The sequence below is a fragment of the Furipterus horrens genome, unplaced genomic scaffold, assembly GCF_987537825.1.
Source record: "Furipterus horrens unplaced genomic scaffold, mFurHor1.1.pri manual_scaffold_13, whole genome shotgun sequence".
NCBI lineage: Eukaryota > Metazoa > Chordata > Mammalia > Chiroptera > Furipteridae > Furipterus > Furipterus horrens.
In genome coordinates this window covers 27,794,316-27,812,237 of record NW_028327183.1, presented here as the reverse complement: position 1 = coordinate 27,812,237, position 17,922 = coordinate 27,794,316, and the positions used below count along the sequence as shown (strand labels likewise).

At 46.0% G+C, this 17,922-nt stretch overlaps 1 protein-coding gene, 1 long non-coding RNA gene and 1 pseudogene across 3 annotated transcripts in view; 1 reads left to right on the top strand and 2 right to left on the bottom strand.

Annotated features, from left to right (window-relative positions):
- Positions 1-4,394: 4,394 nt before the first annotated feature.
- LOC149994306 (clathrin light chain A pseudogene) lies at positions 4,395-5,173 on the bottom strand (annotated as a pseudogene).
- Positions 5,174-7,662: 2,489 nt separating this feature from the next.
- On the top strand, positions 7,663-11,072 carry LOC149994305 (uncharacterized). The gene is made up of 3 exons (XR_016507655.1): positions 7,663-10,048; positions 10,168-10,359; positions 10,688-11,072. It is a non-coding gene; the product is annotated as an uncharacterized LOC149994305 (long non-coding RNA).
- Positions 9,010-17,922, bottom strand: part of ATP2C2 (ATPase secretory pathway Ca2+ transporting 2) — a 58,054-nt gene continuing 49,141 nt past the window's right edge. For both annotated transcript variants that reach the window (XM_090259775.1, XM_090259776.1), the window contains 9 exons: positions 16,889-16,986; positions 16,743-16,793; positions 15,534-15,700; positions 14,054-14,122; positions 13,839-13,955; positions 12,335-12,482; positions 11,002-11,100; positions 10,704-10,845; positions 9,010-9,390 (listed from right to left, as the gene is read on the bottom strand). In XM_090259775.1, coding sequence (XP_090115901.1) covers positions 9,272-9,390; positions 10,704-10,845; positions 11,002-11,100; positions 12,335-12,482; positions 13,839-13,955; positions 14,054-14,122; positions 15,534-15,700; positions 16,743-16,793; positions 16,889-16,986 — 1,010 coding nt within the window. In that variant the 3' untranslated portion in view covers positions 9,010-9,271. The remainder of the gene's footprint in view (positions 9,391-10,703; positions 10,846-11,001; positions 11,101-12,334; positions 12,483-13,838; positions 13,956-14,053; positions 14,123-15,533; positions 15,701-16,742; positions 16,794-16,888; positions 16,987-17,922) is intronic.

The window sequence follows — 17,922 nt, the reverse complement described above, 5'->3', positions numbered from 1 at the left end:
GGGGGATGCCGCTCTCACGGCGGGCCTGCGTTCTGTGCACACAAACCCCTAGGGTGCCAGTCACGGTCGGGCCAGTGGCCTGATGCGCTGTGCTCTGCCCGGGACCAGGAAACCTGCGATGCTCATTTTAACAAATGATTTTTTATGGAACAGGAATAACAATTCAGGTTGGAAGGACTAGCAGTCTTCACTCAAAAAGGTGCTATAAGGAAGAGGTGAAAAAAAAATGCAGTTCCTGATACAAACACAGCTATTATTTTTCCCCCACGATATTTTTTAATTAAGAAATTACCATATGGATACATGGTAAAAAGTCAAAATACACGGATATAACTTGACAGGGAAATCTTCCTCCTGCCTCCTTCCTAGCATTTCCTTCCTAAGAGGCAAAGCACTCGTGATAAAGCCACTTAGGTCCTCCAGAGGTGACTGCACGCTCAGCGTAATTGTGTTCTGCACTCTGGTGTGTCCCTCACTTTTGATTGGGTGGTTGACGGCCGCATATTTACCCCTCTGTCTCCCTCTTTGTTTTTGTCAGCTATGTAATGTCCCATTTTACAGAAGCACCATCATTTCTAGCGCTCAGCTGTCCCTGCGTCAGAACGTTTTGTTTGTCGGAACATTTTGTTTGTCGCTAATTGTGGCTGCAGTGTGTATCCTTTGTGTGTATCTCGGTGTGACCTTCTGGAAGATAAACTCTTAGAAACTGAATTGTTGGATCAAAAGGTATGTGAACTTTTATTTAGATATTGACAAATTAACCTTTTGAGCTCAGTTTATACTAGAGTGCTTGTTGGCTATATTTTCACCAACACTAAATTTTTGTGTACACGATACATGAAAACTGTAACTTTATTTTCTGTTTTATGTATGGCAGTGAATAGCTTCATTTCTTAAAAGCCAGCTGTATCATATCGTTTATCGAGTTTTCTAGAGTGTGTGTCTTTCGAATTGAGTGGTGGAAGTGCTCTTTTTGAATGAGGTAAGTTAGCATTTGATGTGTATGGCAAATACTTTTTCCAGTTCAAGTTTATTTTTTCTTTACATAAGTTTTGCATTTTATGCCCTCATAAAATGCCAGCATTTCATCTTAAGGCTCCTGGGATTTGAAGTTTTTCTCCGCTTTGAGATAAAAAAAATCCATGTTTTCTTCTACTTCTGTGCTTTCTATTTTTACATCTATATCTTCAAACTATTCAAAATGTATTTTAAAATAGACCTCTACCTTACCCCAAAGTAAACTCCAGTACCTTTTATATTAAATGGTATGTCCCTTTCCCACTGACTTAAAGTGCTACTTTCTCCTTCACTGAATTTCTGAATAAATTTAAATTTTTGTTTCACATATTTTTTAAAGATTTTATTTATTTTTAGAGAAAGGGGCAGGGAGGGAGAAACATCAATGTGTGGTTGCCTCTTGCACACCCCCAACTGGGGACCTGGCCAGCAATCCAGGCATGTTCCCTGACTGGGAATTGAACCAGTGACCCTTTGGTTCGCAGGCCGGTGCTTGATCTACTGAGCTACTCCGGCCAGGCCTTTGTTTCATATTTTAATTACTGGGGTTTTATGATAAAAAGATGTAAGAGCTATTCCCCTATGACTACTGTTTTTTGGAATTTTCCTTCATATCCTGGCCTGCTTATTTTCTGTCACCTCTGGGAGCACTTTGACTACTTCTAAAAAGTGTGATAGCATTTTTGAGATAGCATTAAATATAGATTATGTAGGCAGAACTGACATTTAACTAAAAGTTTATGATTCTTGTTATCCAAGAATAGGAATAAGTTTGCTACATAAATCTTTGTGGTCATTGGTGGCATTATAACTGGACCTTTTTTCTTTTTCTAAGATGATTATTTGAACATAGAAAAGCTCTTGCTTTTCCTACATGGTGTTGTACCCAGTTACTTTATCCAGTGGCTCTCAAGCCTGAGCCTGCATCAGAATCACCTAGAGGGTTTCTTCAGATGCAGATTGTGCAGCTCCACATCTGGAGTTTGATTTGGTAGGGATGGGAAGGAAGGACCCAGGAATTTCTATTTCTAATAAAATTCCCAGGTCATGCTGATGCTTCTGGTCCAGGGACCTCACACTGAGAACCACTGATGTTTATTATTTTTGATCATCGATAAAGTCCCTGGGAGTTTGCAGGTGGTATTAATTGTTTTTGGTCTGAAATCTTTATTTTGCCTTCATTTTTGAAGCGTTGTTTTTGTTTTGCTTTTTAAGAGATATTTCTCTATATTTTTCTCAGTTACTTTAAATCTGTCTTTCTGTTGTGTTTCAGCTTGCAGGATTTCTATTTCTCCTTTTCCCAGCTTTACTGAGATCTAATTGACACAGACCATTGTGAAAATTTAAGGTGTTATGATTGTATACCTGGAAATATAGATAATTTCCCCAGTCTTCCAATTCCTAGACTTTTTATTCCTTTCTCTTGATTAATGGTATCTGCAAATATTTTGAGAACTTTAGAAGTACATATATATATATTTTCATGTAAAGGAAGTATCCATCTGTATTAAAGGGTTTCTATCCAGAGTAGATGTTGAATTTTATAAAAAGTTTTTTTTAGCATCCATGATTTTCTCTTTTAGAGTTATTAATAAGGAATAGGATTCCATATATTGACCTATCTTTGTATTTTAACTGTCACTTTTCCAACGTGGTAATTCAGTTGACCCATATTTGGTACTTTTGTAGCAATGTGTGTAAATGAATTGGTCTGTAGTTTTTTGTTTTGTTTTGGTCAGATTTTATGTAAGTCATGGTTTAGTTGTAAAGTTGTGCTAGCTTTACAAAAATAATTTAGAAACTTTTCCTTCTCCAGGTTCTAGAAAATGCTAATGAAAAGCATTCCTTGAAGTTTGGGTAAAAGTTACCTGGTACATTTATCTGGGTTGTTTTAAATCTCTGGGATCAATTTTGTTATATTCTTTAAAGATTTATTTTCAGAGAGATGGGAAGGGAGGGAGAAAGAGAGGGTGATAAACATCGATGTGTGAGAGATACATCGACCAGTCGCCCCTCTCACACGCCCACAACCGAGGACCTGGCTCGCAACCCAGGCATGTGCCCTGACTGGGAATCAAACTGGTGACCCTTTGGTTTGCAGGCCAGTGCTCAATCCACTGAGCCACACCAGCCAGGGTAATTTTGATAATTTTTATTTCCTTCTAAAATTTCCATTTTATTTACATCTTCAAATTAATTTATGTAGAATTGACTAAAATATTTGAAATCTTCTGTGGATTTTGTCTCCTGTTTTCTTACATTTTTCCTTGATTATGTTCTATCAATTTTTAAAAATTAATTTTGCTTTCATATTTCCTCTTGTATTTATTTTTGTCAGTTTTTTTAGAGTTGATTGTTAAATTACTAAATAAAAAAGAATGAAGGTAAATGAATATATAGAGCTATTACTTTTTCTCTGAGCTCTGCTTTATCTAGCAGTAATGTGTAAACACAAGTTCTCTGGGATTTTAGTACATGTCTAGATTCATGTAACTGCCACTACAATCAGGATGTACCACCCTGTCATGCAAACTCCTTTAAGTTTACCTTTTATAGTCACACCCTCCTAATCTAAATTTCTGGCAACCTCTATTCCATTTTGCATCATGATAAATGTCACTTTGAGAATGTTATGTAAATGGAACCCCACAGTATGTAATGTTTTAAGACTGGCTTCTGTCACTCAGCATAATACCCATGAGATTCATTCAAATTGTGACGTGTGTGTTCCTTCTCATTGTTGGGTAGCATTTCATTGTATGGATAGATCACAGTTTATTTATTCATTCACCCACATAAGGTTATTTGGGTTTCTAAGATTTGACTCTTACAGATAAAGCTGCCATTAACATTCATGTACAGATTTTTGTATGAACATAACTAGGAGTAAGATTTCTGAGTCATTTTAGTAAATGGAGCTTTAACTTTATGGGACTTTGCCAAACTGTTCTCCAGAGTAGCATTTACATCCTCACTAGCATTATGTAGGAGTCTAGCTGCTCTGTATCCTTGTCAGCACTTAGTATTGTCAGTATTTTATTAGTTTAGCCACTGTAATAGGAGTATAGTGTATCCTGTTGTGGGTCAAGGTTACATTTTTCTACCAGCTAATGATGTTGAACATCTTTTCATGTACTTATTTACCAGCTGTATGTCCTTTGTTATTTTTCTAAAAATTTTTAAGTTAAAATTTTAAGCTTTTAAAAATATTCTGGATCCAAGTCCATTGTTGGATATGTGATTTGAAAATATTTTTCTTCCAGTCTATATTCTTAATTCTCTTAATAGTAACTTTCATGAGTAAAACTTTTTAATTTTGGTGAAATTCAATTTATTAAATTTTCTTTTTTTATAGATGGTACTTTTTTTTTTTTTTTTTATTGTTTGAAACAAATTTATTCTCAGAATGCACAAAAAGCACAAGTTGAGGCTACCGTGGGAGGCTTCCCTCCCTTCTTCTGCCACCACCTCCCCCTCGTCTCTCAACACCAGGGAGAACACCTTTGAAGGAAGAAACATGCAATCACAAACAATGAACAACTCTAAAGACAAAAGGTTTGGTCCAAAAGAACTCAACATGATTAATCCAATTACGTAAAGAGCTTCACTGAGGAGGACTAAGACATTGCTGATGTAGTGTTTCCACAGGGTGGCTCTTCAGTGCACGAGGGGGGCCTGCTTGAGGGAGATGAGGACAGAGCGCATGCGGGAGACGTCTTTGGCCTGCTTGCTGGACTTGGGGTTAAAGTCACACAGCCGGGCCACCCGTTCCCACTCAGTGCCTGGGGATGATTCGTCAATGTCATTTACAAAGGCTTCTTCTGCTGCCCTGTTATTTGCTTTTGTTTTCTGTAGCTGCTCGTCCTGCCTCGCATACCACTCTTCCAGCTCCTTTATTGCTTTTTCTTTCCACTCTGCTTCTTGCTTCCGGGAATTGGCATCAAGGGCTTCCAAGCGTTCCGTTTGCTCTTCTCTCCATTTACGGATACTTTCAGGTTCTGATTGCAATCGATCCACTTGTGAAATAGCTGCATAACTGTCTGTTGGACCATTACTTTCCTGGTAGTATTCGCCATTCATCACCCCATCAACAGCATCCGGACCCCCCGGTGGCTCGCCGTGCGGTTGGGGCCCAGGGGCACCACCATCAAGGATGGCGAAGGCCTCGTCGTTCTCGATGCCAGCAATCTCACTCTCCTGCTGCGCCAAGAAGGCCGCGGCCGGGTCTTCTTCGCCCGCGCCGGCTACCCCGTTTCCTAGCGCGGGGCCGCCGGGAGCGCCAGCGGGGGCGCCGAACGCATCTAGTTCGGCCACGGTGGGCAGTTCAACGGCACGCACACCAACGCTGAGACACAAACCAACCGACGAACCGATCCGGCGCCCGGCAGCTCCAGCTGTGGTGGCGACTTCGCTGGGAGTATAGATGGTACTTTTGGTGTCATGTCTAAGAAAGAACTCTTTGCTTAATCCTAGGTCCCAAAGATTTTCTTAATTTTTTCTATGTTTTGGTCTATGGCCCATTAATTAATTTTTGTAGAAGGTATGAGTTTTAGGTCAAGAATTCTTTTTCACATATGAATGTCCAGTTTCAATACCATTTGTTGACATGATTATCTTTTCTCCATTGAATTTCTTTTGGGTTTTGTCAGAAATCAATTGGCTTTACTTGTATGGGCTATTTCATTGATCTGTGTGTCTATCAGTTTACAAATATGAGTGTTTTCATTACTGTAGCTATATAGTAAATCTTAAAAATCAGGAAACATGTTTCTTCCAACCTTCTTCCTTTTTTTTCAAAATTGTTTTAGCTATTTTAGTTTTTGTCTTTTCATATGAATTTTAGAATATGCCTGTCTATGTTTCTAAAAAAGACCCTGCTGAGATCTTAATAGGAACTATGTTAAGTTTATTGACTAATTTAGGGAGAACTGTCATCTTCACTATATTGAATCTTTCAGTCCATGAACATGGTATGTCTTTCCATTTTTAAAAATATTTTCTTTGACTTCTTTCATTGGAATTTTGTAGTTTTCATCACACAGATCCTATAGATGTTTTAAGTATTTCATTTTGAAAAAATTGTAAATAGTATTAAATTTTAATTTCAATTTTCAATTGTTCATGGCTAGTATATAGAAATACAAGTGATTTTGTGTTACTCTTGTAACATGTGTCTTTACTAGACTCAGTTATTTGTTCTAGAAAGGTTTTTGTTTTGTATTTCTTGGAATTTTCTACATAGACAATAATGTCATCTGTGAATAGGATCGGTTTTCTTTTCTCATTTCCAATCTCTTTTCCATGCTGTTTAATTTCCTTTTCTTGACATATTGCACTAGCTAGTAATACCAGTACTATGTTGAATAGGAGTGGAGACTGGATATCTTTGCTAATTTTTCCTCATCTTATGGGGAGAACATTCGGTCTTTCAGCATCAAGATGTTAGCTATAGGGTTCTTTGTTTTGTTTTGTTTTTTGTTTGTTTTTGTTGATGTCCTTTATCAGGTTTGTTTTTGTTGATGTCCTTTGTCAGGTTGGGAAGTTCCCTTCTATTCCTGGTTTGCAGAGTTTTTAATCAAGAATGGGGTTTGAATTATATCAAATGCTTTATCTTCTTCAGTTGATATAACCATGTGGTTTTCCTTCTTTAGACTATTAATATGGTGGATTACATTGATTTTTGAATATCAAACTAGCCTTTCATTCTTGGATTAATCCTACTTGGTCATGATGTCTTATATTCTTGGCTGGGCCCAATTTGCTAATATTTTTTGGAGGATTCTTGCACCTGTGTTCATGAGACATGTTGATCTGTCGTACTGTTTTGATCTGGTTTTGGTATCGAAGAATACTGCCTCGTGAACTGAGTTGAGATGTGTTCCCTCCTGTTTTATTTTTGGAAGAGATTGTGCAGAACTGCTATATGTATCTTTAAATGCTTAGTAAAATCTACTAGTGAAACCAGATTTCCTTTTTGGGGAAGAGTTTTAAATACAACTTCAGTGTCTTTACTAGTTATAGGACTCTTCAGATTATTTCATTTTCAGTGAGTTTGGTAGTTTGTAGTTTTTAAGGAACTGGTTTATTTCTTCTAGCTTGTTGAATTTATGTGCATAAAATTGTTCTTAGTATTCCCTTATTGTTGGAATATCTTGAGGGATTTATAATGACATAACCATATTTCATTGCTAATATTGGTAATTTCTATCATTTTTCACCTTTTATAAACCTTTAGCCAGACATTTATTGATCTTTTCAAATAACTCACTTTTGATTCTTTCCTCTTGTTTTTGTCAATTTCACTGACTTCTGTTCTTTACAGTTTTTATTTTAGTGAGTGTTCCTCTGCACTTGATTGGTAGTGTTTTATAGATGTCAATTAAGCTAAGTTGCTTAGTGGTGTTCCAGTCTACTATATCCTTGATGAGAAGGTCTTCATTTGAGTATAGTTTTATTTATCTATTCATTATACTTTATGGCTTACGTTTTGTGTTTTACTTAGTAAAAATTTACCTATCTTTATTTTTTTCTTCCAAAACTTTATTGTTTTATTTTTTCCATTTACAATCTACCTTGGTTTTTTTGGTTTGTTTATTTTTGTATGGTATAAGTGTTGAGTAATTTTTGTTGTTGTTATAAAAAATATCAAGCTTCTCTAGTTCTTTATTTTTTGAGGGGAAGTGCATTTCTTGGGTCATTTTGCTGAAGGATCCTGGAAAGGGAGAGGGCGGCGGGAAGTGTCTGTGACTCTGGAAAGCCCTGCAGCCAGCCCTCTCAGTCTTCTCTTTGCAGCGGCACACATGTGTCCTCCCCATTTAGCTCTGGTGTCCCTTGGCTGAGGCGGAGGACAGAGGACTGTAGTGACCTCCCCTCAGGCTGTGAATGTTACTTTGGAGGGATCTGGACTCTGTCTGTGAGCTTCAGGGGTTCACTCTGACCTTTATGCTGATCTGGCCCAGATGACACCACCCTGGGTAGTCTGACAGCTACTGTGGCTGGATGTGATGACACTTTCATGTGTCAGCTTCAGCTAGGCCATGGTGTCCAGTTGTTTGGTCAAACACCAGCCTAGATGTTTCTGTGACAGATTTTATAGATGGAATTAATATTTAAATCAATAGATTTTGAATAAATCAGATTACCTTCATAATGTGGGTGGGCCTAATCCAGTCAGTTGAAGGTGTAAGGGAAAAGACTGAGATCCCAGAGGAGGAAGGAATTCTGCTTCAGACCTGAGCTGCAGCATCAACCCTCTCCTGAGCCTCCAGCCTGTTACTCTGCCCTAAAGGTGCTGGACTTGGCCAGCTCCCATGAGCCAATTCCTTAAAACAATTCCCTTTCTCCCTCTCCCCCCTATTGTTTAATTTCTCTAGAAAACCCTGGCTAATAACTGGGCAGTTATAATTGTGGCCTCATTTCATGAAAGGTGAGTCATTTCTGGTCCTCTCTGGTGGTTTTTGCCCAGCTGCAGACAGAAGAATGAGACAGAGGCCTTTCTGCTTTGCCATCTTTCAACTAGGAGGACAGATACATTTTAAGAACAGCCTTTGGGGGCAGTGGGCAATAAGGTTCATTGTCAGACAGGTGGGAAATATTCCAGTTCCTGTTTCTGAAGGGAAGGCCTACTTACTTTTCATTTAAAAAGCTGGGACCTTCATTTAGGCCTTTCAGGATGTGATTGCTTCTTGCCACATACGTGGTAATGAGCCCAAGGCTGTAGCTTTCCAACCTGGCCACTTGTAGGAAAAACAATAATTAAATCCATCAAAATAATAATCAGGCCCCGGGCAGAGCTCTTAACAAAAATACCCAAAGCCCCCATTGGGTGGAGGAGGAGATGGGGCCTCCAAGGCGCCAACAACAGGCAGAGAAATGACCGGAAGCCTGGACCCCTCCCCAGCCCCCTGATCTCCCCATTCTGCCAGAAACCCACGCATTCTTCACAAATGGGCTGCACCGCATTGAGCTACAGCACAAGTACCTAGGCAGACGTGGTTTATAAAAATCATTGTGATTTAATAAATAGCAAGGTGTTTCTGTACAGGGTCCTCACAGTCTGTCCCAGAGCCCCGAGGGAGAGCATGTGTACTTGCGAGCCTGGTCCCGAGCCTCCTGCTGGCTTCCCAGGAAGGACTCGGCGAGTGACCTCATGCTACGCTGTCCTGAAAACACCTCTCTAAGGAGGTTTGGGGGAGGGGCCGTGGTCACATAAAAATATAGGTTATTTAGGGGGTTTCACACTGGTCCGGGTCCACTATACAGCTTCGTTGTGAGTCTGGGCTTTCTTGGCTCTGCAGCAGAATCTTCCCCATAGTTTGAGGAGCTCTGACAAAATGAACACGGATGAGGCCAATCCGGTTAAAAGCAGCAAATCTGTGGGAAGGTGAGGAGAGAAAAGGGTCAGAGATCGCAGGCCGTCCCCCTGACCACCAGCCCCGCTCTGCCCCGGACTGCCTCCAGTGTCTGGGCAGTGCCCAGCACGCGGGTGGCTGTGGGCTGCCACGTAGCTCTCAGGAACCTTAGTTACAGAGACAGGCAAGGGGGTCAGGAGCTGGGGACCAGTCCTTTCCGTTCCCCTGAGTCAGCTCCACAAGGACCAATAGCCTCTCCAGGCGGAGCAGGCCAAGGGGTAGGTGTGCTGGTTAGTGGGAATAGGACCAAGGTCAGCTGCCCCCTAACCCTCCCTTCTGGCCCCCTGCCTACCTGGACCCCACTGCATCTTATTCAGAACCATTCCTGACTCCCTGTTGTCAATGATTCATGACAAATGTGGTGTCCAAGCACAGGCACAGTGTTTCCTTCAGAGCTGGTAAGCTGCCTTAGTTCCCAGTGGATGGAAACACCCACTTAAATTTGGGGGTTCTCTTGTCTATGCCCATAGGGTATTCACAGGAGACCCACATGGACAGTGCTTTTCATATTTTGGGAAGAAAGCTGACATTCTCCAGTCTTGCCTCAGACCCCCATGCTCTGCCTGGGGGCTGCCTCACCTGCCTGCCCTGAAGGGGTTGGGGGCCAATGGAAAGCTTGGGTGAGAAGGAAGGGAGGTGGCAGGAAGGGGGTGGTGTTTGTCCCTGTTCCCACCAAGTCCCTGTGGTCATTGTCTCTATCTAGGTGACTTCCTCCCACTTCTGCTCACTGTCCTCACAGCTTCAGGAGAAGGAGGTCAAGCCACCCTGGGCAGCTTCCAAAGAGAGAATGAGGGTCTGCGGGGAGCCAAGTCAAGGATGGAGGAGAGCCCCTGGGCTCTGCACCAGGGAGTGTGCACTCGGCCCCCAGAGAGCTGGTCACTGAATCCTGTCCCTTTCAGCAAGAACTGGATGGCTGAAGCCCTGTCTTCAGGTAAGTGGGTGTCCAAGTCACACCAGCCCCTGTTAAGATCCTCCACTGTCCATGGGGGACAGCTCCTCAGCTGGGACATGCAACACGTCCCAGGCTGAGCCCTGTCACTGTACCTGATGACCCTCCTAGCTGGGGAAAGGGGGGGCCGGGTGGGGTACCGAGACACTAAGTCCCCTTCTGCCCTGGGCCGTCGCTGTCCCCATCATTGGCCCTCCTACCCAGGGCAGGCACCATCAGGTCCTCTGGGGATGGAATGGCCCCAGGGTGGGACTTAGAAGCCCCTCCTACGGGTATGTGATGGCCACGGTCACTGGTCATCCCTCCTCAGGGCCCCTCTTCCTCACCGAGCGCTCCTAGGTTCTCCGTCTGGAAGACCTTCTGCAGGGGTGGGACGTAAATCACGGCCAGCTGCCCTAGAATCGACCCGAGCACCGAGTAGAGAAACATATGGTTCCGGAGGAAGCCGATCTCGAATATCAGCTTGGTCTGCGGGAGAGGGGCACACGACCCCCACCTCAGACAAGGACGCCTGTCTCTGGGAGCCCCGAGTGGCCCGGGCAGGGGCCACAGTCTCTCACTGAGAACACAATTCAGTTCTACGGGGAAGGAGACGGAGAGGGTCCCAAGGGCCGCTGGTCTCACCTGAGAGCGGCAGGTCAGGGCATTGAAGAGGTCAAAGAATACAAAGCAGGTGAAGGTCATTGTCGTGGTGCGCGGGGTGCTCGCCTTGTCTTCGGGGGTCTGGAACGGAAGGGCGTGGGGTGAGGTGGTGCAGCGCCTGTCCCACGCTCCGCCCTCTCCGAGGGCCTGCGGAGGGAGCGCGTGTCGTCGCCACGTGTGCTGAGACCACAGCACGTCAGCTTTCCGAGGAGCTGATCAAAACCTCCTTCGGTCTTGAGTCAACTGGTGTGACCCAGAAGAGTGTCTCCCGACCGCCCCACCCCGAGGACCTGGCCCCTGTGTCAGCACCTGGGAGGGGCTCCTAGTCGCTCCTGACGCCAGAGGGGAGAGACCCCGCGTCAGTAAATGGAATGTCCCTTCCTCCAGCGGGTGACATCTCTACAGTTACATCCACTTCGCAGGATGTTGCTCCTACACCCCGTGGTGAATGCCTGCGAGGCCGGGTGAACAAAGCCACCGGCCCTTCCCTGGCTCTGGCACTGCTGCTGGGACCTGTCTCCGGGCTCTTCCGGCTGACACGGAAGGGGGCGGGGCTGAGCTCAGGTGACAAGGCTCTGGGCGTCCCCCGCCTGAGCGAGGTGGTGAAGGGTCCCCATTCCTGCCTGAGCTCATCTGCTGGACCAGGGTTCACACAGCCATCCCTGGCTGGGGGCGGGGCGGGCGGTGGGGTTGCTGCTAAAGTGGGGTAACTCAGGAGGACCTGGGTGGGACCTGAGAATCTGCATCTCCCCCAGGGCCCCAGGGTGCTGATGTCACTGCGGGGGCCCATGCTGAGGATGACTGTGTAACAACAGGAGGGTCTGCGTCTCCCTCCACCAGGACATGGGCTGGACAAGGGCGAGGCCTCTGCCTTTCCTGAGGGAAGAAGCAAAGCCGCTCTTAGGACAGAACGGTGGCTTCCCAGCGTCTTAAAGGTCTCTTATCTAGATCACTGGATGGCTCGGGAGGGGGCTCCCTGAATTTGCAGGCCCCCAAAAGATGACCCCTAATAAGATTCTACCAACAGTCACCTCCAGGAATAAGACAGGGGTTTCTTTTAGCAGATTTTAACCTGTTCCCTGGTGACAACAGAAAGAAGTAGAAGCCTGTGTCCCACTTAGAAAAGTCTGAATTCTTTTCTCTGGCCCTGAGGTCCCACATCCCTCCTGCTTCTTCCCACCTCTGCAAAGTTAACTTCTAGTGTACCCCCCACCACCCCCAGCAGGGCCTGCCCACCGTGCTTCCCACCAGCCAGCCCCGCATCGGCCTCACACGCAGGCACTGAATGGGCCAAGCCAGTGAGGACCTGCCTCACCTCTTTCCAGAAGATGAAGAGGGTCCCGCTGATGATGACAGAAGCCGACAGGAGGATCTTCAGGATGAGGGCTCTGCTGAGGATCATGTCCTTGACGTTCCTCGGTGGCTGCCGGAGGGTGTCTTTGTCCACCGGCTCTACCCCCAAGCTGCTTGGAACAAAATGGGAAACTGGAATAAACCACCAAGGAAGGCCGTTTTGAAAAGGCACACAGCAGTGGTTAAACAAAAAAGGAAACCTGAAGCACAGCCGTGCTCAAGTCACCGTCAAAGGCGCAGCCGGGATGGGGAAGTGGCAAAGGCCTCCCTGCCATCCCAGGGGAGCGGGGGATGGTCCCGGTCTCAGGGGGACCTCCATATCCTTGCTGGAAGCCCACCCTATACACCTGGCCCCTCCCTACCTGCCCAGCCCCTTGGCTCCTTCCAGGGAGCTCCCGCAGCCTGGACCGCAAGGGCAGCGTGCCCTCCTCCATGTGGACCCCTCACCCCGCCAACACACACACACATCTTGATCTTGGAACCACACCTAGTCATTCTGCTCAATTTCCATCACCACAAGCGGACCCAAAGTTGGGCCTGGTCTCGTCGCTGCTGGCTAGGAGAAGTGGGATCCAGGCCCTGCCCACCAGGGAGCTCCCCATTGACTGAAGGACACCCGCCTTCAGCCAGCGCTGAAACAGGTAGGTGATGCGGGGACCCAGGAGGGAGCAGGGTGGGAGAGGTCCCACTCCGAGCAGTTATGGCTGAAGTCCCAGCCCTGCTCTTAGGAAAAGCGTGTGACAACCAAGTACAGCCCTCTTTCCTTTAGCAGCTGTCATGGGCGATGATTAAATTAATAATAGTAACAATAAGTCAGCTACAGCCGAAGTGACACCTGCTATGTGCTCAAGCACAGTGAAGTGCTCTGTTTGCTTTGGTCTTCCTGACTGCAAAGCCCATTCTTCCTCCTGCACCAGTCCGCTGGCCTAACTCTCCCTTCTCATTCAGCCAATGACCGACTGAGCTCCTACTGTATGCCAAGCACCACTGTAGGAGCTGGGGGTCCTGCAGGGAACAAAACAAAAACCTTGCCTCTGTCAAGCTGACGTGCTAAAGGGGAGATGGATTATATATAACCAGATAAGCAAGGAAATACATATTTTCCTCTCTGGGGAAAAATAAAGCAGGGTAAGGTGACTACGAGTGAGAAGGCTGCTGTTAGAGTAATCAGGGAGGACTTCTCAAAGGCAGTGACATGAGTGAAAGGGATTGGGCCATGCAGCTAGCGCAGGGAGAGCATTCCAGGCAGAATGTTCCACTATCCCTCGCACTGCCTGCCTAGGCGCTTCCCTGTGTCCTGTGCATCCCACTCGCTGTCTTTCCCCACAGTGCACACTGAAGTTTTCTGAGGTTCCTATGGCCAGTGATTGTTTGTCCACCTCCAGCACCACGCCCCTGCGCAGAGTAGGAATGTGGTCAGTGGGGGCTGGCAGAAGCACTGTGGTGGTCCCAGCCCGGCGCCTCACCTCTGTGCAGGTGGCCCGTCCATGATGATGTTGATCCACAGGATCTGCATGGCGTTGAGGGGGTTGGGAAGGTTGCACACGGTGGACAGCGTGATGAGGCTCAAGGCTGAGATGCTCCTGCGGGCACAAGTGGCAGAACAGGGCCCTGTCAACAGCTGCTTGCCAGATGCAAACACAGCCCTTGACGGCACTGGGAGATGCTGGTCTCGACTTACGTGCTCAGCTGAAATCGGACAAAGTTTTTGATGTTATGAAAAATCCCCTTGCCTTCCTCCACCGCATTTCTGCAAGAGAGGAGAAAGCGTTTGTTTGCAAAGAGGTCCTGGTGGAAAGCCAGCTCTGTCAGCTGGTAAATGAAGTGGCGACACCATGCTTGCACACCCTTCCCATTTCCCCGTGCTGGCATTCTTGGGGACACACTGGTAGAGAATGATGATGTCCCAACAGGCTCCATCAGCTGCTGGAGACAGGTCCCTGAGCCGTGATCGCTCTTCTGTCTGAAGATTATAAATGAATCTGTCATCTGAGCCCTGGGAACTCAGCCCTCACCCAGGACTCAAAGTACCTGATGAACCTCTGTGATTTACCGGTGACAAGAGGCACAGCAAAACCAATTAAATCCAATAATTAGATCCCGGGCCACAGCAAGAAGAGAGACAACTGAGGTCGGAAGCATCATCTATTGTATTTTTAGAAGGCTCTTTGTGCAAGTCCTTGAGTCACTAAGGTAGTGGGAAACTGTCTAATCCCTCCCTGTTTTTACTAAAAAATTTTGCAAAAGAACTAAAGCTGTAGAGGTCTATATTAACTACATTTTCTTACCAGGAGGAACTGTTTTAGGAATTCCTAGGGTGAATCCATTTGTAAAGAAAAGACCCCTTTTGTAAAGTCAACGATCACACCAAACTTCAATATTTGTTCAGATTTTTGGTATCAGGTTTTTCCCTAACCCCAATTATTGTAATTTAATACTTAGACCACATTGGTGCTAATGATCTGGGCATTTCTGTACAATCTCTTTTCAGTGCATGAAATGTACATATCAGTGCAAACACAACACTAGACTCAAACTGAATACATTCATTTTTAGTGTTTTTCATTTAACACTACAGTGTGAGCATTTCTCTGTCATTAAAATGTTCTTCAGAATGTGTTTTCTAATGGCCACATAGTATTCCCATCTCTTCCTGTTGGCATTCAGGGATCTAGGATTTCCTTATACACAGCACTGCAGCTCCCACACTAGCACATGTGTGCTTCTTGTGCACACGTGGCCCAGGCTTTTCTATCGGTGCACGAGTGAGAGTTCCGCCACACCTGTAACATTCCCCTGGGTGCTGCGTGCCACTAACCCAGGGTGGCCCCCATGACTCTGCTTTAAGTGATTTTTAGGCCTGGAACACCTCATTTCTACAGCTGATCCTATGGGACAGCTAGTTCACCCACATATATTTTTGCCACTAAAAACACCTAAACCATGGCTGGTGTGGCTCAGTGGATTGAGCGCTGACCTGCAAACCAAAGGATCGCTGGTTCAATACCCAGTCAGGGCACATACCTAGGTTGCAGTCCAGGTCCCCAGTTGGGGGTGCGCGAGAGGCAACCACATATTGATGTTTCTCCCCTCTCTCCCTCCTTTACCCTCTCTCTAATAAATAAAATCTTTGAAAAGAAAACACCTGAAGAGTAACTTACATGATGGCTGAGAAGTCATCATCCACCAGGATCATGTTGGCAGCCTCTTTGCTGACATCAGTCCCCGTCTGCCCCATGGCGATCCCAATGTCTGCTGACTTCAGGGCCACGGCGTCGTTCACCCCATCCCCCGTCATGGCCACGATTGCCCCTGACTCCTGCAAAGCCTTTGGAAAGAGGAGGCAAGGGGAAGCATGCAGCCTGAGGCCCTTCCTTCTAGAGCCTTCTTTCCTGACACCCTGCCTCCCACACTCTGTGGCTAACAGCAGAGACCTCTCTCTGGATGGCACCGGAGCCACCTGGCCAGAGTCTGAACCCTAGCTCCATCCACACTAGCTGTAGGAACTGGGCAAACCTTGAACCTCTCAATCTGTTCCTCCGTCTGCAAAATGGGAGCAACAGTCCCCCCTTCCCAGGGCTGTGGGGAGGCCCAAACTAAGGCCACGGGTGTGACAGTGCCCAGCAGTAGTCTAGGCTCGGATGTGTTGCCCATCACCATTAACAGATAATAATCAGCTGGTCCCAGGAAACCACGCAGTGCCCAACATTTTCTTTCAGGAATAACTTGCACAGAGGTTTACTGTGTAGAACAAAAACAAACCCCCCAAAATAACTAAAGAAACAACACAACTACCAACAGAGTTCAAGAGCAAATTTTCAAAGTACACTCGTGTGGAAACTACGCACATTTGCAGGACTATCATTCTAGCACGTCCATTTTTGATGCACAATCTGATAATCCACTTTTTACGTGGCACCTGCCGTGTGCCGGGCACTGTGCTAAGAGCTTCACAGGCCTGGCTTCCTTCAATCCTCTCACCAGCCTTGCGAATTAGATGATGGCTTTCGTCTTACCCCACTTGACAGACAACGGGACTGAGGCCTGAGGTTAACTAACGAGAATAAGCCCAAGAACACTTGGCTAACAAAGGCCAGCCTCTCCTTATTTTCCGTTTACATCACCCACCTCCTGCCCCTTGATTTCAGTGTATGGAGTAAAGGGCCCCAGTTCTCCCCTCCCCAGAGGCTGGGAAAAGGCCACCGCTGAGGCAGCTGCCCTGGACCTAGAGAAAAGCCCCCATCTGAGGATGGCTGAGGCTTTTGCCAGCATGGGCCCTGGACCATCCTGTGAAACAGAGCTGCCACTGCCGCCCTAGACTTGACCCTGGTGGACACGTGAGGCAGAACCTGTCCCCGCACATGGCTGACCTTTATGATTTTGAGTTTGTGCTTTGGGCTGGTCCTGAAGAAGACAGATACCTGGATATAGAGGCGTGAAAGAGCAGTCAGTGAATGCAAAGCTGGAAACACACCCTCCTCCACCACCTCCCAGTGAGCCCCCGGGAGGCCCCCACCTTCCCGACGTGGTCAGCCAGCATGCTCTGCTCCATACTTTCCACCTCCTCCCCAGACATGGCGCTCAGCTTCCCATTGCACAGGCCGATGCTCCTTCCTGCGTGGTAGGGAGACGCCATTCTGAGGGCTGGCTCCGATGCCTGAGCCTGTGGTCCCTATCCATCCCCCAACCCCGCAGGCCACCTGCCTGACATCTGCCCCTGCCTTGGCCGCAGAAGAACAAGAATGAAACCGCAACGGCTACCATTTACTGAGCACCTCCTATTTTACGTGATCTAATTTCATCCACAGAATTAACCTAAAACAAAGGCCTTCTTACCCCCCACTTTAAAGATCACAGAGCTGGCAAGTGGTAATACTGGAAGCTGACAGGTTCTGTCTGGTTCCACAGTGCCAGGCTGCCTCAACGGAGAGGCAAGAAAACGAAGGCATGACAACCTCGCAGTCGCAGTAAGTAGTGGGGACAGGGCTGCTAGCTCTAGCCCTCTGCTGAAGAAGAGCCCGAGGGTCAGAATGGTTCAATGACTGGCCAAGGGTACACAGCTGATGGCAGAAGCCAGACTGGGACTACACACAGGGACCGATGCTGCCTGTGAAGGTGAAGGGAGATCATGGATGAAAAGCCCTGGCATATGGGAGGTTCTCATTATATTTGGCTGACCAAAAACTTTGGTTTTTTTCCATAAGATGGCTCTAGTAGCACTTAGTTTTCTTTCACTTCATTTGAAACAATTTTGTTAGATTGTATTGTGACAGCTGTCATATCAGCATGCATTTTTTTAAAAAAACATCAAAATTGGTGAATTTTTGTGTAGCCATTTTAATATTGAAGATGGAAGAAAATATGCAACATTTTTGGGATTTTATGCTTTGTTATTTCAAGAAAGATAAAAATGCAATTGAAATGCAAAAAAAGATTTGTGCAGTATATGGAGAAGGTGCTGTGACTGATTGAATGTGTCAAAAGCGGTTTGCGAAGTTTCATGCTGGAGATTTCTCACTAGACAATGCTCCACTGTTAGGTAGATAAATT